The following is a 21,332-nucleotide window of genomic DNA, read 5'->3' as shown; positions in this document are numbered from 1 at the left end:
ACACAATTAACTGATATCAGAAGACAGACTTACCCAGCAACACAACCTATGATTTTAGTTAAGAATTCTAAATATGAATTCAAGTCTTAAACATAGTGTTTTCAGTGATGCTAGTTATTTCAAGGCTGTATTAATACTACTGAAGGACTTCACTTAAGGACAATTTTGTAATCTATAGCTGTGAGAATGTGTTGAATTGTAACTGAATTAACTTCAGCGTTGTGCGCTGCCCCATTCAAACACATTAAGTTGAAACCCAAGGAGTAAATTTTCAAAAGGTTTGCTTACCAAAAAAAAAATCTTCAAATATCAATGGCAAAAATCCCCCCAAACACCTATATATAATAAACAAGCTAGATGTTTTAGTTTATTCTGAGTAGCTTTTACACTAATGCTTCGCACCATGGCACAATTCTTGTTCCCAAAAGAAATGGAAGAGCAGCACACTTCTAAACATGTCAGATTAGCTTTTAAAAGGTCAAGAATCAGACCACAGTCTAAACCTCACTCTTTGTAAGAATGTCCTTTTTGGCCTGAAAACATCCAGAAGTATCAAGGAACTGAAGATATGACACACTAGGCAAGATTTTTTTTTTTTTTTTTTGAGTACTGGGAAACATTTGCGACCTATATAACAGTAGATTGCAGCTCATCTGAAAGTGGATTTGAAGCCTCTGCCAGCTGGTGAGCCTCAGCAAAACTGAGGTAAAAGAAAGTATGGTAAAACTGTATGGTAAAAGAAAGATACTTTGAGGCCACTTACTTTATTCCTGAATTCCCCAGCTATTGTAGCATAATACTGGAGCCTGTGTCCCAGTTCTTCTAACAGCTTCGGTCGTTCTTCTGCTTCTTGATAGCGCATTTCAATTGGAGTACCTAATTTCTAGAAAAAGCAATTCCTATGCGTTATGTGATTCATTAACATTGTTTTGCATGATACTTTGGGAATTTCACAATTCAGGCATACTAACAGACCTACCTTTAAATCCTCTAATTTGTCTACGTACACCTGCTTAGCTTCATCCTCACCCTCTTCATACAGCCAGCCTTCTGTCTCAGTGAGGAGTGCAGAGAATCCCTGCAGATCCTATGTATCAATATAATTCAACATGTCAAGCATCAAAATATGCACCAATTGACAGTGCGTGTCTCACAGTAACAGGACACTGGTAAATGTTAATTCTTGGCCTCCTACATAAATATTACATTTGTACTGCAGCTTTTGCCTAGTTAAGTCAATTAAACCACACCAGCTTCTAACTGGGAAACACACATATCTACAACATAGGTAGCATTTATAGCCTTTTGTTCTTGATTAGGCCAATGCTTGGGGTACAGCTTAATTTGTGGTTTTGGTTATAGAAGGGGAAGCTGTCTTGCTTTATCTAGTCACCAACTTTATTTGGAAACAAAACTTTATTCTATTTGTGACAAGATTTATTTTCAGCATTATGTACTCTTTGCTAAACCTGAGCCTATTCTGATCAGTCCCAGCCATCATTCAAGTAAGTTAGTTTTCAGTTATTTCCAGGATGGCTATGAGAAAGCTCAACCACAGAATAAAAAAAATAGATATTTGATATCAGTATTTTCAGAGAAGCTCCTGAAACCATAACCTACCTTTTCACAAACAAACTTTTCATATGGTCCAGACAACTTGTCCCTGAACTCATACACATATTCTTCCACAGCATTCTTTGCATCATTTCTTTCTTTTTCCAGTTTGTCTTGCATAATCATCTTACCCTGTATAATCACAAAAATATTTTAATTAAAAAATACCCATATTCAAACAGCATTCTACAAAGCACAGCTCCTGTGAAACACAGTAATCTCCCAGAGGCCTTGGCTCACATAACTGCTGGATTTCCCATTGCTACACAGTGGGCTCACCTAAAGAAATGGGGTCCACTCCTCTATATACAACAGCTTGAACCAATCTGTGATTTCATTCCATGGATCGGTGATTTGATACCATCACTATACACACACTTCAGTCTTTCTGATTAACATTCGTCAGTTATGTGTTCAAGTTGGACTGTACATTAGTTCACTGTAAATTATTTGCATCCACACTCCAGGGTTACAGTAAAAAATCAGATGTCTTAAAAAGCAGATGAATGGTTAATAACTGCAATTAAGAAAGCAATCTAAATCCCACTCACTCACCTCTGTTTCAATATACATATTGAGGAGATCTTTTCCTAACTGCCAAACCAAGTTAGCTTCAATAGGTAGTTCCACATTCTTCACTTTTATCTTGGGTTTTTTAGCTTCTGGGGGCTGATCACCTTTCTTCTCATTTGTCTGAGTTGGAGACAAGAAAAATAAGATAATTTTCCTGACTTCCTTCTGACGAAGTAGCACTATGATGATAGAAACATTCACAGGAAGAACATGCAGAGATTTTCTGTGTTCTCTCAGAATTTTCAAAATATACTTATGAGGCACCTTCCCTTTGGGGATTCCACCTCCTATCCTAGCCTGCTTACAGTCTATTTCATGGACAGTAAGTACTGAGCTACAGGAAGGACGTTTCTCAGATATATGGTATATCTGCAGGTTTTCCAGAAGTGCCCATCTGTAGCTTAGCACTTCACTGGTAATGCTGACAGTGGCAAGATTTTAACCCAAAACATCTTCATCTTTTACAGATGAAAGAGCAAATGACTAGCAATATCATGCAGGCATATGTTTTTCACATAGATAATTTCCACTTAGGTTTATGAATTCCTGATCCCAACTTCTCTCAGCAGGCCTAATAACGTTGGCCTCTAACAGCTGTTAAACAAATTGAAGTGTCTGCAACCCAAACAAATTAGCTGTACAACACTGCGTAAAGACAGGGAAGTGGTAGAGTGAGACCTTGCAGGAATTCTTTTTCAAACTCTGTATGAAAATCATTGATATACACACATTATTTTTCACAATAGAAAAGGTATAAAAACGAAAAAGGTTCCAAGGATGAAGTTCCTTACTTTTTCCTGGAGTGTGCTGCCCTTTTAAAAGTCCCCATTATATAGCATAACATTTTCAACAGAGTTAAAGGGTCACTCACTTTGACATCTGGGGTTTTGTTTTCTTCAGAGGGAGGTTCTGATGAAGGGGGAGACTGTGACGTTTGCTGACCATCAGTTTGTACCTGGGACTGTGTTCCAGCCTCACTGTTCTCTTGCTGGATATTTTTCTGAAATGAAAGCCCAGGCACAAAGGATGTAGAAGGCATGTGCACTTGTATTTAGTAAAAGTTATAGGGCACTTCACTTCTGACGCACATACTGTACAAAGTGCCCTAGGAAGCATTCTGTGCACACGCAGAAACACACACGCTTTAACTAACGGAGATACAGACCAGCTGCAAGTTCAGAAGGACTTAGTGAAAATGCTACCAGTGCCAGGCTTGCAGCATAATATTTGTGCGCGTGTGTGTGCATGCTACCACTTTCTCCTACAAAAAGTGGCTTTCAATTTATTGACTCATAGCTTTTAAGCTTTTTCCCCCCCTCAGAAAACTACTAAGACATCAAGTATACCATAACAATGCTGCATTATTCCCCAGTGTTCCCCTCTGCTTCAATGCTGTAGGAAACAATCCAGCTTTCCCTTCCACAAAAAGTTTCAAAATATTACTAATACGAAGGATTACACTCAAATCCTTTTAACACAGAGAGCATGGATGACTAATAATCCAAGTTTTCATATTTGGAACACTCTGGTAACAATGGCAGCTGCAAGCAACCCCACCCTCAAGCAACCCACCTGCTGCTCTTTGGCACTTTGCCCAATAATTAATTTTGAACTCCACACACTTTCAAGATAGCACTCATTTTCTCCTGTTCTTATAAGGACATTATATTTTCTGATGGCTCTGCACATCTCAAAATTAATGTCATTTTGCTTCCTTAGAAGAGATTTTTCTTCCAGAGCATGTAACAGCAGAACACACTTTCATCAGTAAGGACATTCACACACAAGAAAGGTCAACTTACATCACATGAGTTTTCAATAAGCCTCTGGTCCTGAGATTCCACTTCAGTCTCAACACCAACATCTTCACTCTCTTCACTTTTAACTGGTTCTACCATGGATGCAGTGGACACACTGAAAATGCCGTGAGTATTGACACGGACTTTCACTTTGACTTTAGACTTCTCTCCATCTTTCTGGGCTGCCACATTCTGGATAACATACCTACCTAAAACCAAAGGAATCAATACTCACACAGTGGAATTAAAGAGGTAATATTACAGGGCCAGGAAAACACCTTTCACAGAGGATGCATTTTCTAAATATTTGACGAAGCCTCTGTGCTAATCTCATAGTCCCCAAAATGAAAATAATACTACAGAAAACAAAAGGTACTCTGCTTTTCAGCCAATTTTACCTCACAAATCAAAAGGGAGAATGTTTCTTTTTAAATAATAGGGTATGTTCTCCTGCCACTAGTAACATACAGCAAATACAAGAGGTAAAAGCTCACTGCCCCTTACTTGTGCTGTGATGCTATAGTGGGATGAAAGAAAACTACGCAAAGATTTAGTCTAAAGCCAATGTTATATGTTATGTCTTTTTAATACAAGTTACTGCCCAACATATAGACAGTATTTCTAGAAGTGTTCTTTTCAGCTTCTAACATCCATGTAAGACTGCCATGACCTTTTACTCTCGGGCAGAATGGAACAGTTTTGTAACTCCTGTAATACTTGACACAGACAGACAACTAATTTGACAGCATACGAAGAATCACATCTCCTTGACATTAAAAGCAGACGTATTTTTCCTGCCTAGTACATGGTTATACATGTATCACCAAAAAAGTGACCTGGAAATTACTATGCTTGTATAGCTGCAAAGTACAAGTTCACAGATTTCATCACAGGCTGAACATACGCATGCTCACACCCCCCACCCCCCCATTCCTTCATCAGTAGATCTAAACCACATGCATACAGGCTTTTACCTGCTTACTTTACAGGCTGTAATCCCCCCTTCTCCTGTAAATCCTATAATCCTAGAATTGTGACTTGTCCTCCCTTTAGGTAGTCTCATCATATCTACTGCCTCACCCATTAGGACTGCTGACAATTCTGTTCTGAGCAAAGAGTTAATTGGCGAGTGAGCTGAAACCAGTCCACTTTTTGGTTCTGTTCTCACCAGTTTGCAGAACAACAGTTAAATATCATCTTGTTTCTTAATGCCATATAAATTGCACACTCACAAATCCCACTACCAGTCTTTTTGGCAAGAGTTAACATGCAAGGAAGCCTGCTGTTTCTGTAACTACAAAATATTGTGCTGGTTTTTAAGACATGGTATTTGAACTTTGTGACTGTCAGTGAAACAATCGTGTAATTTGCTTTGAAGCAGAGAAAATAACTGATGTTTTCTGTTAGGATAATAGTTTTCAGTAACTTTGTAGTGCATTAGGTATTTGCCGAAATATTGGCAAATCAGCTGGAGATGTTTTTGCCCTATATATTCTCCCACCCATTTTAAGAATATTTATAAAGCTTATCTTTAACACTACAGTTCTGGTGATACTTTTTTAAGTGCACTGTTAACCAACAGGACAGCTGTATTATTGAATACTTAAGCTAAGATTTGTCATTTATTCTACCACTGAAAAACAAAAGTTGAGCTTTCTAACAAAACCAAGCAATTACTTGACAACTAGTAACAGCTTTATCTTAATTTTACATGCAAACACACAACATTTAATTGCACGCTTAGTACTCAAGAGCAATTATTTAATTGGCCTGACTTAACCATCACAATCTTTTTCTAACTAGCCATACTGTAAACTCTTTGTAAGGGTCAGCACTGTCAATGTGGTAATTTGTCAAAAAGAATGAAAGAGCTGTTTATAAATGTTACCTAGACAATTCAAATCAATACCGTAGTCTTGTAGCTGCCACTATTTCAGGCTGCCTTGATTAAAACTTATTCAATATTATGACAAACCCAGAAAGTACAGGGAAAAGCAGCAACTAGTTACTCACAATGTGTTTAAGTTTTTTATATGCAGGAGATATTTTTCAAGTATTCCTAGCTTGTTTTAGCAAAAAGCAGAAAAGAATATTAAAAAAGTTTAGAAGTTATCTTTCACACTGATAGCCCCATTCTAGTCCTGGGCATTTGGCTATAGTTTTCCCTCACTTCTTCAATGGACTGAAGCAACTTCAGAAGCTAGAAAAATGAAAAAAAAAAAAAAAAATCCAAGTTCAGTTACCTATGGCAAGGGAGAACTGGAAATTGAGTCCTCCAGACACAAAAAACTAAATATATGTCATACAACCATACTGTAACACACCACAGTTACAGAAATGATTTAAGACCAAACAATGTGAGACAACACCATTTCCAGGACAATTACTTACCAATTTTTGACTCAGGATATGGGACTCCGTTAGGATCAGAATAAAAAGCTTCTAACTCAAATGGACCTTTCCTATAGAATGTAAGAACCTTGGAGAAAGGTGCTGCATGATTTCTGCTGAACACCTCATGAACCCTATAATTAAGAGAAAAATACCACTTTTAGCAGAGTATGTGAACTGAAGGCTTTGATCTAGGGTCAGAATTCTTTAGAGAAACGTCACCGTGTTTTGACACATTAACCCTTCTGAACAATTCCAAGAAAAGATATTTTACCACTGTACTATAATAAAAAAAAAATTACTGTTGTGTACTGTAATGGGAAATTGTCCTATTCCACAATTTTGAGTCTCAGAAGCAAGTAAGTTTAGAAGTAGGTGGCAATTCAGTGACAGACTATCAGCAGACCTCCAAAATTTGTTTCCTGCAAAGACATTATTCTGAGCTTGGAATAGCATAATTTAAATCATAATTTGCACCCTTCCTCAGTTAGTCTCAAAAGGCTAATTATAGCCCTGTTAATTCCTTACTCATTTACTTTCTGTGGCTTAGTTGAGAACCCTGACACCAGATTATTATTCATTCCTTGATGTGACAAAGACAACCAGCTTTATTTTAGGTTCTTCCTCTAAGGTCTGTCCGCCATTGCCAGTCTGATTCTAATTTGCAGCTAAGTTTTTTCTCCTAACTATGGAAGAATCTCATCTAATAACCTAAATGTGAGAAAATAAAGAGCTTCACCTAGAATGTGAACCCACAGGTTGCTCTCAGAAGCATGTGACAGAACAATTAGGTCCTGCATCTCCACAGAAGACAGACAAAAAAGGCCAAATTACAAAGAATATAAGAAATGTATGAACAGGTCCCTATAGAACTCTAAACTTCTCAAAAGTCAAACTGAGACCTCTCTACATCCTAGACAGCAACTGCATTTCCCACAAGCATGGCACAGTTAATAGCAGGGAGGTCAGAGTCTTAAGACACTGCAATTACAGTAAATTCCTCTTACAAAAGTTGAGTTAAATCCTTGGTTCTGTTTTCAGCCAGACAAATAGCATCCATTACATAGTGTCTAACATTCTTACTAAAACAAGAATCCAGATAGGTGTTAGGAACACCTTGAGTAATAAAGCCAGAAAGGAAGTGTGATCAGGATCTAGCAGTTGTTCTAGTTCATTTTGTATTCCAAAACCCGACAACCAGATAAGAGCAATGCATGACAAGATAGTGGTTGGTAGCTCATTCCATCACAATTTTTTTAATCTTCATTTTTTAACAGATGAGGACTTATGCTTAAATTTCAATGTATGCCTTTACAGTTTCCACTGTCAGCCATCTCTGGCACACAGCCTATGCATTTTTTGCATCAGAATCCAAGATCCTAGTTTAAATGCAACCAAGAACAGTATGCTTGAATTATGAAGGCCAAAAGTTTCATAGACTGTAATTTGAGCTACCTACCCTTCAGTGTCCTCTGCTTCTGTGTTCCACAACAGAGATATTGGGAATGGTGTAGCATCTGTCACAGAGAATTCTCTCACTTTAAAAGCTGGAGAAAGAATTGCACACTAAAAAAAAAAAAAAAACCAGACATGCATTAAAGTTGGTTAACCACTCTGCTCCACCCACCCAAGACCGCTAAACATCTTTAAACAAGAAAAAGAGACCTTGGTTGACTTTATTAGAACAGAGATAGGCAAATTGCTTGATTTCAATGGAGTATGATAAGAAAACAGAAATATCATACAGAAGAGGTTTCTACCCTTTGGGCTAGGGGGACTGGGGGACTCTTAGCCTGATTCCTACAACAGCTTGTGAAAAAAGGTAACAGTGTAAACGAATACCAGGACTGTAAAGAATGGAAGTACTGCATTACTTAGTCCTAGAAAAAATGGTGTTTATCTTACACGTCCTGCTTCTTTCCCTGGAGACAACTGATTGCTAGTGATGGAAAACAGTGAGATGGAATAAAGAAACAAGTCAGAGAGAGTGAAATAAGAGAACAAGTAAAGGAGAAAAGGATGATGGCAGACAGAGCGGTGTGCTTGTAAATATAGTTCACTAGTTGGAAACTGTAAAAATGGGGGGGGGGGAGACAGAATAAAAGTTTGATTCACATTGATGGGAAGCTGGATATACCAGAAAATGCAAACCTGCAATGTTTTCGGCTCTCCATAGATACTTCTCACACACTTTGTTGATACATATCTCTTCCCTCAGCTTGACAGCAACATAAATTTTTCTCATTAAAGATCCCTATATCCCTTTCTTTTAAAGAGAAGAGTGGACTGCTTACAGAATATATCCAGCATCAGCACTTTCAGTAAAGTACTGCACTGCAGAGTACTCTGGACTTTTTAAACAGCACAGTCCCATAAAAACACCAGTGAATGTGTATGTTTTCTTGCGTGCTTTAAAATAGAGCACTTCTGCCATTTCTCAAAACTGCTTGGCTAATAAAGTGCTCTCAAGGAATGTTTTAAGTTTATCTAGTGTTGCCAGTACTATACCTGCAAAGCACAGCCCCTAGCTATGGCTTCATCTGCGTTCAGTGTTGTACTGACATCTTTGCCAAAGAATTTAGCAATCCTCTCTTTGACAGCAGCAATGCGGGTTGCTCCTCCCACAATCTCTACAGCAGTTACATCTTCCACTTTCAGTTGTGTTTGTTCCATTAATGAAAGCAGAGGCATCTCTATCCTTTGCAGCAAGTCAGCACACAATTCTTCAAACTGTGACCTAAGGAAAGAAATGGAATTAACCAAAGAATGCCTGCCCCACCACTTAAAATTTCCTAGTATTCTTGTTTCCAAACTGATGCTGACCCCGCCTGGTAACTACACTACAAAGAGACTTAAACCTAAGGCCCTGCGAGTACGCTGAAGTAACAACCATAGACAAGGCAGTACACGAACAGCTGCTTACAGATTTTCCTATGCTGCTATCAACATAGCTAAATAAGATAAAAGCATTGTTTGGCCAGGTGCTATATATTTGCCTCTCAGCAGAGGTTACAGATAAGAATACAGAAAACACTGATACTTCCTTTACAATGAAAAACTGTTGCCCAAATACCGGAGGGAGGGGGGAAAAAAAAAAAACCACAAAAACCCCACCCACCACTCTTGGCAGTAGTTACAGGACTAACAGTGACTACAAATTAAGTTGTGCCTGTGAGCATGTGCAAGAGACAGACACACACAGACTTCGTTTACACTCAGGCCATAATCAAGTCATCTCCCATAAGCACTGTTTCTGCCCTCCATTTCTCTGCCAATATCCACAGTACAATAAGAACACCAAAAAAAAAGGAACAAAGCTTCAGTTGATGCTATCTTCAGAGCAGTACGGGATTTAGGTTACCTAAAATATGCAGGAGGCCTAAATATGCAGCCAACCCCCCTGGGTCTGGTTTGCATCCATCAATCCATGGTTTTAAGAACATGTCATTCTACAAAAAGAATCCAAGCTTCTTTTGCATGATTACACTGAAAGACTGCTCAGGTAGCTGAACATTACATTCCACAGCCTTAGTTATTCTAGCATTACAAAAATGCCACAGCTATTCAGCACTTGCACTTAATTTTAGCACAGTAAGTCTCTTTCAAACATGGAAAGGAACACTTGTTTAAGAAATACGGCCACCACAGCAACTGCCTGTCTTGTACAGAACTCACCTGTTCATTTTTCCAGATACATCAGTATCATTCATGAAACACTCAATATTTAGGGGAATGTCTGTGCTATTTGAACTCATTAGTTTCTTCAGCTTCTCACATTCCTGATACAGACGAAGTAGAGCTCGAACTTTTGCTTTTGGATCCAGTTTGTACTTTGCTTTTATTTCTGCACAAAAATAATCTACTAGCTTTCCATCAAAGTTTCTTCCACCTAGGAAAGGGTCAAATGCTGTACCAAGTACCTGGTTTGAAAGAACACAGTTATTTAGTCTTACACTCAGTAAAAATCAAATGAAGTAGCAGTCTTCCAATATGAGCAAGCCTTTGCTTCAAAAAGGTTGGGGACAAGTCAGCCTATCTTCCAATGCACAGGCTTAAGCACTTCAATCAACCGTATCAGCTTTTACAGTGGAAGTAAGTGTAAGTAACTAGGTGACAATCCTAAGCATTCACAGTTTTAATCCATACTCATCCATTTAGATAAAATAAACTAAATTATAGCAGTTGGTGTGCAGCAAGGAATTCACAGCCTCTATTTGAAACCATCTTAAGGAAATGAAGGACGCTGATAAAAATCTTCACCTTTTGACTTGCTGCCACTTCCCATGCAATTAAATTTTTTCAGAATTTTAAAAACAAAGCAGGTTTACAGCCTATTTGATTCAAATGTCTCATAAAGCCTTTTATTTTCTTTTAGTCTTACTACCTTTAGTTTACCCTTGTTGAATGCACAGGCTGATACTTGGAATGCAGAATGTCCCATATCAACAAACACAACTATCCGTGGCTTCTCTTCAGGAGCTGGAAGGTCCTGTTTATAAATTCCATAACTCAGAGCCACTGCAAAACAAGTGTCAGATATTATCCATGCATTCTCTAGTGAGTCTCCAACTGCATGCCATCACATCCCTGTGAACAGTAAGCTATAGGACCAAGAGCAGCAAGACAAATCCAGACATACACCTATGCAAGGTCTTACCTACATGGAAGCGTTATTCCATTAATACATGTTGTAAGATCTGAGAAGCAAAACATTCTTTCCTCAGTTACATATATGCTTTCTAAGTGTTTAAAAGCATGCAAAGCATGGAAGTATTTAAAATAAGAGTAGATGAGGTGCTTAGAGACATGGTTTAGTGGTGCGATGGCAGTGTTAGGTTAACGGTTGGACTTGATGATCTTAAAAGGTCTTTTCCAACCTAAACGATTCTATGATAACTAAGAAGCAACAACCCTGTTAGGGGGCTTTCTACTTTGATCTGTTTATTAACAACTCATGGTTTTGCTTTGCATAGTAACCCATAGTAATCAAAACCACAAAGCATCTTTACAACAAAACCCAAACCCAATTTTGTATTTACAAGGAGTATCTCCCAGGCATGAAGGTTTTGTCTGAGAACAGTATAAATGGTCAGCAGTGGCTGCAAAAAGGAAGAATCTCAGTATGACGGTATCAGGCAGGGACAGTTTGCATCAAAAGTGTAAAACAGAAGCCATCAGGGCATGTAAACACAGGATAATGAAGTCAAAGGACAGAATGCAGTTTTGCAGCAGCATTCATTCTGGATGGATAGCAGTGTCAAAGCTAGGCAGGAGGCTGATGCAGTAACTGAAGATAAATAAAACCCTAGAGAGTCTTGGCTACACGCTTACATAGGAAAGACTGATATTTTGGCATGAAATAGAACATGGGAGAATGTACATTTGCATGTGGTAAAAAAAAAATCACAACATGAAGATAACTAGACAGATTATCAGGCAAGAGAATTAGAGCACTAGAGAAGGTGGTAAGGAAGGCTGGGAATACGTGCTCTGGAATGTAATGTTTTAGTGAGACGTCCTCTCACTTGAGGAGAAAGGGACACCAATTCCCTCTCTCCCATCAAAAGCAGTAGTTCCAGGCCATCTGGAACAAGGACAGCCAAGTTTCACACTGGCCAGATACTTGAGATTTATGGATTCTGGTGTCTAATAAAGTTTCTGTGCAGTTGGTGCACTCATTTCTCATCTGTGTGGACTCTTTGGGGTCTATAAAAACCCAATACCAGTACCCATTAATCCCTCCCACAAGCAGTCATTAAAAACACAAACTTTATTTCACAAAATGTATCTGTTATATCCTTGAATCATAGAATCATAGAATCATAGAATGTTTTGGGTTGGAGGGGACCACTAGAGGTCATCGAGTCCAACCCCCCTGCAGTCAGCAGGGACACCGCCAACTAGATCAGGTTGCTCAGAGCCCCATCCAACCTGGCCTTGAATGTTTCCAGGGATGGGGCCTCCACTACCTCTCTGGGCAACCTGTTCCAGTGGTTTACCACCCTCATTGTAAAGAATTTTTTCCTTATATCTAGCCTAAACCTACCCCGATTTAGTTTAAAACCATTACCCCTTGTCCTAACGCAGCTGGCCCTACTAAAAAGGTTTTCCCCCTCTTTCCTATAGGCCCCCTTTAGGTACTGAAAGGCCGCAATCAGGTCTCCCCGCAGCCTTCTTTTCTCTAGACTGAACAAGCCCAACTCTCTCAGCCTGTCCTCATAGGAGAGGTGCTCCAGCCCTCGGATCATTTTAGTAGCCCCTTGAGATCTAGATCTGATTGAAATTATTTATTTCACAAAATGTATCTGTTATATCCTTGAGATCTAGATCTGATTGAAATTGTATATTGGTCTGCTCATTCACATAACATTTGTATTTCTAAGCAGACTGTATACATTGCCCTTGTTTCCAAGCTAAAAATAAATTTATGAACAAAACTTGATAAATCACAGTAGACTTTGCCTTTCTTCAAAACCAAAACAAATTATTGTTCTTTTCTGCCCTACTATACCTCAGGGCTCCTTCCTCAAGGATATAATAAAAGATCCTTTCATTTAAAATATGAGAAAAGCTTGGATAGTACTTATTAGCCTTGCAAGGTAAAGAAAAGAAATTTGGAAATGCTATGTGCTACACAGTAAAGAAGGCTGCTGGTGCTGCTAAGGGGATGAAAGCGCTATCTGCTTTTCTGGAGACTGTTCATTCCAATGGCAAAGCTTCTAAAGATCCTTGCTAAAAAGTCTTGAAAAGCTCTCAAGGTTCTTGCATGGCCAGAGACTGGGCTGATGTGTTCTGCCAAAGAAAAAGGAAGTAACAATGCCTTTTTTGGCAAGGCCTTTAGTTGGCTTATGTCACCCCATCATGAGAGGTCATCTCCGAATCAGGTGTGAAGGATTACTTCTGCTTCAATAGAGAAAGGGGTTGGAAAGGTACTCTTTTCTCACTGCTAAGGTTGGAAAACACTTCTTTTGAGTGCTAAATTAGCCCTTTTTTTTCTTCATGGATACAAAGTTTCTTCATAAACATTCTGAAAATGGAATTTGAAGGTTAAAGAGGGTTGGATCATCCCTCCTCCTCCTCTCTCCTGTCACCCTGGAGATGTACAAGCCCTGTAACTCAAAGAATCCAGGCACATGGGACAAAGTGTACCTACTGTGGGGTCCACTTACCCAGCTCAAGAACTCACACTACCACACATTCTCTGAGCACTCTTTGCTATAGAAACAAAGAAGCTAAAGCTAGATGACAGAAACAGATTTGCTCTTCACTAGGTGCAAACACATAGTGTTCAATGTGAAGATCATAATACTGATGCAACAACTATGTTTACTAGAAATCCAGTACATTACCATATAGATACTCATCTAAAACTGAATCTGGAAAAACATTTTAAGATACCACTCCATTAATGCGTATTTAAGATTGCTTTACTCCTTAAAAATAAAACATTAAATTCAAAAGCATGAATCCAGCTCACATGCACCAAAAATGCTCACATGGGACATTCTTGCAAAGTAAACTTTTCCTAACTTATCAAAGTAATGTGGACAGTGGGAACAGAAAAGTTATTGTCTTCTGGTACAGACCTCTACTTCCCAACCCCTTCCCCCAGGAAACAAGTGCTTGTTATTATGCCATTTTAAAACACAGAACAACTGCTCTCTCACCAAATGCAAAGAGAAAAATGCAGGAAGACAAGGTAAGAATGCGTGTTTTAGGAAAGACCAAATAAACTATTGGTTCTGACAAAGCCATTTTAGAGTTCAGAACAGATTAGCAAAGGAGATTAATTGCCTTTTTTGTGTGTGTTTTAAAAGCACAGTTATACTGACAACAGCCTTGGTGCTAAGTGTTGATGCTTGAAGAGTGAGCGCCTCAATCCCACAACTGTGCATCATAAGGTTCCTTCCATGAAATCTGGGCAGTGAACTAAATGGACAAGTAGTCCAGACATGTGTGGTGACTCCTAAATAAGTACTCAGGGAGGTAACTATCACTAAAGCTTGATCTCTTCTACTCCTTCACACAGAAGACAAAAATGAAAGACTAAATCAAGAGAAGAGCAGCAATTTTTAGAACTTTTATGTCTTGTGTCTGATTTTTCAAGTCAGCCGTGTTTCTTAGAGTAACTAAATGTACCCTCTATCACACCTTTCATTTGCAGAAACTGCTATTTTACCCTACTTACCTGCTGTCATGTCATTCATTAATCTAAGACAATTTAATCCAACAATCTGAGCTGCATCCAGAAGGGACCTCCTTTCAGCATCTGTGAAAAACGATGGAACCTGAAGAAAGCAGGTGAGAATGGGAAGTTATTTGCAGAAAAATGAGACGTCACTCTGTTTATTTGAAAGTATTAGTTTAAAAATTGTATCTATTCCTCCTCTTTTAGGAATACACTTGCTCACTCCATGTCTTTTAACATGCAACTACTGTATTGAATAGATACTTCAAATATTCTATACAGTCAAGCTGAGATGGAATTAAAGCGACTATCAGCTAGTTTACGTGAGCACACACTAGCAAGAAACAAATGAGTTATTTGTATACAAAAGCTAGGAACCTTAATTACTGGTGCAAAATGTGAAACTGGGTATTATGGAGGCAGAGACATGGAATAACCTTAATCAGAATTAGTACGCATATTCTTGTCCAAGAAAGTACCGCAATATTACAGATGTGAGAGATGCAAAGAAATAAGGGATAACCTATAAAGAGAATTTGTTTCAGCCAAAACTACTTTGGGCAAGAAGTGGTAAGATATTCTGAAGGAGTATGTTGTTGAAAATTTGCTACATATCTCTAGATGTTGTTGAAAATTTGCTACATATCTCTAGCATTGGCATTGGACAATGACTTCTAATGATGTAGCTTCTGTCCCTGAGGACATCAGAAGACAGTAACTGTCAGGTATCAACTGGAGAACAAACTCTTCTAATAATAACAGAACTAAATATTCCTAGATGCAACATGAGACAGACTTGTTCAAAGAGTCATTGAGAACAGAGGCAGATGTTATTTTATATTCAGGCTTTGCAATGGAATTGCAAGCTTTATCTGCAGTCTTTATCTGCGGTCATTTTCTGTGCAGCCATAAATCGAAAAAAAAATTAACATACGGAGAAGGTGAACATAAACAGGACAGAAACTAAGGTTTTTAACTGCCGGAGGGCAAACTTTGATAAACAAAGGTGTCTTTAATGAGTAATTAGCATGTTTAGTCATGGAAACAAATGGCAGCAGAAGGGTATATACCTGGATCCCAGAAGTGTTCTGGGTCCAAAAGTTCAGACAACTCCAAGAGACTGAGTTCATGAAGTGGGTCAGGTTCTGGAATATGGAAGTGGCCCTGGGATTTCTTTAAGTCAAAAGCTCTAAAGCTAGTTAGGATTAATCCCTTTGTAAGCGCTTATGCAGTGTTCTTTTTAACTCTACACGAATAGAAGCAAAATGCCCTCAATAGCTGAAGTTAAAAGACATGATGTTCCTGTGCACTACAATTACTTACAGAAATAACACAGTCTGTTACTGGCTTTTTCAGGTTACTCTCCGCAGTCTCCTTTAATTTAGTCAATAACATAGCTGAAATCTGTTCCACACTGAAGATATGCTCCTCATCCATGTACATGACCTGGATAGAAGAAATAGGAAAAATAATTCCATTATTTCAACTGGAGGAAAAATGACTTACATTTAATGTTTTTGATACACTGCTGCTAATACTCTCTCAATCATAAAATGCTTAATTATTTCATTATAGAACTTCACTTTACAATTTGATTTCCCAGTTGAGCATCTACAGAAGCAATTATTCCATTTTCACAGACTTAAAGCATCAAGAACCATATCAACTCCATAGAAGCAGGAAATGGCTAGGAAGTGATTCAAAAGTGACACAAGTCTAAAATGTGGCTAAAGCTAGACATGGTCACAGAGCATTATGCCAAAAAAGTAAAAAGAGCAATCAATTTTCAAACTGCTGCCAACTGCAAAAAAAGTCCAGAATTACTTGCTGATTTTCCCCTGACATTTTTATGTTTCTGCCCAAATGTGTGAAAAGTCTCTGAAAGGAAGAACTGTGGAACAACAGTTCACCTATGCACATAAAACAGTCAAAAGCTTAAGATGAAGCTCAGCAAAAATTTTATTTGTTGCTCCCTTACCAAGAAATTATTCTTGAACCACTGTTTTTCTGTGTAATAGAATAAATAGCAATCACGAAATGAAAGAACATGTTACAATTGATTCTTGAAAATACCGCTTGCTTTTTATTCACATCAGTCCAATCTGGGGAAAAATTAAGCATTTCAGTTTTAATAGAAAAATTGTTCTCTAAACATCCCAGTCTTAAACACACAGCCTTAAGATAGGGTCTTCATCAGCGAAGCAGCATCATCTGTTATGCCAGCAAGGCTTTATCATCAGTATTTTTATATACTTCTCTAAATGAATACAACTACACCTATTCTAAGAAAAGCGAATATTGTATCAGCAAAGTCCTTGAAATTTAAGGAAGAGGCAAACCTGCAATGTGATACAAACTGCTTTTGAACATGTGTTGCAAGTAATTTATAACAGGCAGTCCACTAAAGACAAACATGTTACTCATTTATAGCAATTATTCTAAAGAAGAGTTCCTACTACTTCATAAGGAATCTGTAACCACGTAATTAGACTGTTGCAATGCATTCCACACAAGAGTGGCAGAAAGGTTAATACTTTCAAGTAAAACCATATGACCTCGTAATTATCTTAGCAGTTTTTCTGACAGGATGTTCAGGCTGGATGTGCAGTTTGCTAACAGGGAAGCTCACATTTCAGCAATTACTCTCAAATGAACCTTAATTTGATAGTTAACGTCCACTATTTAAAGATGAAGCTGTCTACGCACACAAGAGCTCTTCTTTAAGAGAAAGGTTAAATAAAACCTTCAGGGTAATTAAATGAAACCCATATTTTCATGACAAGGTGCTGAAATGTAAACTTTTAGATTTAGCTATAGCCCCCAAGAAGAAACACTGCAAATTTACCTTTACTCCAACTCCACCATTCTTCATAGAAACCAAATCATAGCTCAACTTTTCTTTTTCCTTCTGAACAAAAGGATCATTAAATGCACGGCCATGGAATCTCTTGAAGTTAGATACTGTGTTGTGGGCATGAGTAATTTGCTGCAAAGAAGTACAGGATATTTAGAAATCCACTCTTAATCAATCTGCAGTGTTCATTGCTGCTCTGTATGCCCCTAAGCATGAAGTCAAGTTTTAAGACAACTGCTCACTCACTTGTCACATCTGTTTCTTTAACACCTATAATTACTATCTGGTACTTGATATCAGCTTATTACTACAGAAGATTATATGAGTCAGAGACATAGATACTGACAGACCATTATATATTAAGTATTGTAAGAATTACACAAGTATCTCTAAAACCTTGAAGCAATCAGGTGACCAATAACAGGATCTATAGTGCCTACTACTTTAGTCACTTAATTTAGAATTCAAACAAACATAGCAGCCAGCTTCACAAGTAGTTGCAATGCCTGTAAACTGGCACTCCAGTCCCAGCCACCTCACCACCAGCTGTTCACTTTAAACCCCATTAAGTGCAAACAACTGTTCCCTCACCACCAGCTGTTCACTTTAAACCCCATTACATTAAGTGCAAACAACTGTTTTCAAAGTTCCTAAGTTTCAAGCTGGTCAGTCTCCCCATACATTTCAAGACTTACTTTTCTCCCCAAGCTACTGTTAAACTACATCATTCCCCTGTTCACATGCACCTAGCAGTCACTCAAATTCTTGCACCAGACCAAAGAAGGGTACAGTGCATAGACACCAGCAAGAAACAGGAGACTCTTGGTAACAATGTCAGTTTAAAGTATAGGCTAAGTTGCAGTGCAAGCTCCCCACAGAAGCAACTGACCTAGAGAAGCATTCTGTATCAGGAATGCAATGCAGAACAGAAATTAGACTAAACCAGCCTAAAAGAGAAACTGCAAGTATCTCAGAGTAGAATGAATCCTATTCTATAGGGAAGAAACTACAGAAGTGTGTTCTCTCCAGAACAGATTTAGGCAGGCATCAATAGATAGCATAATAATAACTTCAAACAACGAGAATACTGAGAAAGATTTCTAGCACTCACTACCCTCAAAGGAAAGCATCAGTTTCTTATTGCACGCAAAATTTTCCATCACGGAATTGAAGATTTGAGCTACATCTTATATTGGAAAACTATGCAACTATGACAGTTCTCCAACAGAAAAGCTCCCTGACAAAGCAGCAGGCCATATCCATACTATTAAACAGTAACTTTCAGAAAGCTGTGTGTGTGGACAGGAAGAAGTCAGACCCAAATTCCTCACTGAGAATCATCCCTGGTTTATTCTAATCACCAGTGCTCAGCCATAGTTAGTAAGAGCACGAGTTAGTACAGGCCAAAAAACATGCTAGGAACTATTCCAGTACTTTAACAGAACAGAGTATTTAAGTTCCTGTGTTCGAGGTCGTTTCCCAGCACGGTTTCATTTATTTGTATAGCCATAACTTCAGAGTACTCAAATGCTACGTAATTGACAGCTGTATTGCTGAAGAACGTAGATGCAAAAATAATTGCCATGCAGTGGGCAGAGAAGCACAAACATTGTGGTAGCTTTTATAGCCTAATTTAGAACTAAGCTCAGAAACTTTTCTAAGAGAACAATCTCAAGATATTTTTAGAGTAATTGTACGCTATTAGGTCTGTAGCATGTTTTAATATCTTCCTGCTTAGTCACAATTAAGAAAGCTGAGAATTATGGGCTGTTAACTAACATAGTGCTCATCTCCAACGCTACCACGCTTACCTAAAGGAAACAGAAATTCTCTGAAAATTCACTCCAACAGCAGCTCCTCAAGTCTTAAAGTAAGAGAACACCTCTGAGTATCATGAGCTCTCTTGCACATAATCACATGTTGAAGTCACTGGTCAAAAAAATACAGTTTTTTTTTCCTTTTGTTTTGTGAGGGGTTTTATCTGGGATTTTTGGTGGGGTTTTGTGGGGTTTGTTGTTTAGCTACTATGCCCTAGGACAGTGAAAACATAACTCTCAGTTGTCGGCACCAAGAAACTTCTACATGTACCAAAGAAACACGATTTACATCTCAGGTGGTCAGCCAACTTGGACCACTTACAGAAAGAGAAATGATAAAAATATTTCAGAGCATTTAAGTATCGCATTCTTTTCTTCTGGCAAAAATACTTAGTTTCAGACTAATATAAGACTCAATATAGTAACATCTTATAAAGGTGAGTCTGAAGGCAACTGAAGTCACAGGTGTTCACCACTGCACATACATGCTTTTAAATGCAATCTGAGAGACAGAATCTACTTCACTTTCAGCTTACTTCACATTTTCAACAGTATTTACTGGAATAGTCTAACAATACCGAAACACAGTCAAGAGTACATAGATTCAGATCGCTTGCTGTTTTGAGTAACAACTCATTTCTGCGCACTGATGAATCATACTAGTTTTCAACTTGAAAAAGTGGAAGCGGTCAAATAAACAAAAGCTATGATAAAATGAAATTTAAGGAAAAACCCATAAACATATGTATTTATTTTATTACTCCAAACGTTAACCTGTAACTGAAAGTGTATGTATGCTTGTGAACATGTAACCTATTAATATTTCCTTGGCTGTTCAAAATTAAGAAGGGAGCTATTACAGTAGAGGGGAAAACAAAAAGTCTCCTTTAATGCCCTTTCTGTGGAAACCCACTGCAGTCCTTTTACTACAGGAGATCTGCACAGGCCAGCGGAGGCTGCACGCTCAGTCTCCACCAGCGGCAGTTATGTAGCAACCTACAATACAATACCTGGGGATTTATTTAACCATTAAATTCAGTTATTCTACTATTCTTCAGAATTAAACTCCCCTTTTTAAACTGAAAATACTATTTAAACGAAGAAAACATTCAATCTTCCAGAGCACCTCAATAAAAAAAAAAAACCAAAACAAAAAAGACTAAGGACTTACACCTTCAAAACCACAGGCATTTATCTTTCAGTGAAACCAAAGGCAGTAAGGTGCCTAAATAGCTTTAATAATCTGAGCCAAGAGTCTCCCTTTACATCTAATTTTAACAAACTATATACAGCATGAAAAATGTTTTCCTTCAAGTGCAAGGAAAACCCTACCTACATAGTCATTAGAAAAAGAAACCTGATGACCTTACGTTGTCAGAAAATGAACATGTTCAACTGGAAAACATTACCATTAATGAAAGAGAGAGCAGTAACATTCTAGCAAAACCATCCTGCATTTCTCTGAAGGAAGCACAGCAGCATAGTGCAACATTTCTAAAATAAAAGGCTTGACAAGGAAAACAAAGTTGCTTGGTTTTAACTACAGCAAGCCAACTCTCTTCGCCCACTGGTACTTGAACAGTTGTGCACTGTTATGCACAAATGCTAGGAAACGACCTACCTGGTTTTTAGCCGAGACGCCAATAGCTCTGTTTTTGGATCCAAATGAAACCACTGATCTGAAAAGAGCAACGGCTAATTAACTCAGTGCTGACAATAAACACGACTGAGGACTAGCACAGATGCATTTTCTACAACTACAAATGAAACACCGAAGTCTTTCTGCTGAAGTGCCATTCTTCCAGCTTGCGGTAAAACACTGCAATAAGACTCTTACCCATCTTAAAGTCTTGGCTAGAACCCAGGACTTTTCACAACGGTTCATCCAAACAGGTAAACACGATGCTCACAATTATGAGCCTGCATCCAGATGAAATCCTACCCATGCGTGCTTGGCTACTCATAACTTCACAACTAACTCCTGCTTTGAGCCCGAGGCTTTCTATACCTGGCCTCAGGCTAAAGCAGAGCTGCTCTGGGGCAGCTCTAAGAGTTCACCCCGCCGCGGAGGTGGTGGGGGGGTGGGGGTGTCCCCG

The 21,332-nt window shown here is 38.4% G+C and overlaps 1 protein-coding gene across 1 annotated transcript in view; it reads right to left on the bottom strand.

Moving 5' to 3' along the window:
• Nucleotides 1-21,332, bottom strand: part of HSPH1 (heat shock protein family H (Hsp110) member 1) — a 45,726-nt gene that overhangs the window by 2,222 nt on the left and 22,172 nt on the right. The window contains exons 2-16 of the mRNA XM_009644908.2: nucleotides 20,858-20,915; nucleotides 17,411-17,551; nucleotides 15,889-16,011; nucleotides 14,566-14,665; nucleotides 10,762-10,895; nucleotides 10,053-10,297; nucleotides 8,886-9,114; nucleotides 7,837-7,943; nucleotides 6,378-6,511; nucleotides 3,990-4,195; nucleotides 3,059-3,187; nucleotides 2,170-2,307; nucleotides 1,621-1,746; nucleotides 980-1,087; nucleotides 764-883 (exon numbers count right to left, since the gene is read on the bottom strand). Coding sequence (XP_009643203.2) covers nucleotides 764-883; nucleotides 980-1,087; nucleotides 1,621-1,746; nucleotides 2,170-2,307; nucleotides 3,059-3,187; nucleotides 3,990-4,195; nucleotides 6,378-6,511; nucleotides 7,837-7,943; nucleotides 8,886-9,114; nucleotides 10,053-10,297; nucleotides 10,762-10,895; nucleotides 14,566-14,665; nucleotides 15,889-16,011; nucleotides 17,411-17,551; nucleotides 20,858-20,915 — 2,098 coding nt within the window. The remainder of the gene's footprint in view (nucleotides 1-763; nucleotides 884-979; nucleotides 1,088-1,620; nucleotides 1,747-2,169; nucleotides 2,308-3,058; nucleotides 3,188-3,989; nucleotides 4,196-6,377; nucleotides 6,512-7,836; nucleotides 7,944-8,885; nucleotides 9,115-10,052; nucleotides 10,298-10,761; nucleotides 10,896-14,565; nucleotides 14,666-15,888; nucleotides 16,012-17,410; nucleotides 17,552-20,857; nucleotides 20,916-21,332) is intronic.

The sequence above is a fragment of the Egretta garzetta genome, unplaced genomic scaffold, assembly GCF_000687185.1.
Source record: "Egretta garzetta isolate BGI_Z169 unplaced genomic scaffold, ASM68718v1 scaffold40, whole genome shotgun sequence".
NCBI lineage: Eukaryota > Metazoa > Chordata > Aves > Pelecaniformes > Ardeidae > Egretta > Egretta garzetta.
The sequence above is the reverse complement of the archived record's forward strand: the minus strand, read 5'-3'. Positions and strand labels throughout refer to the sequence as shown.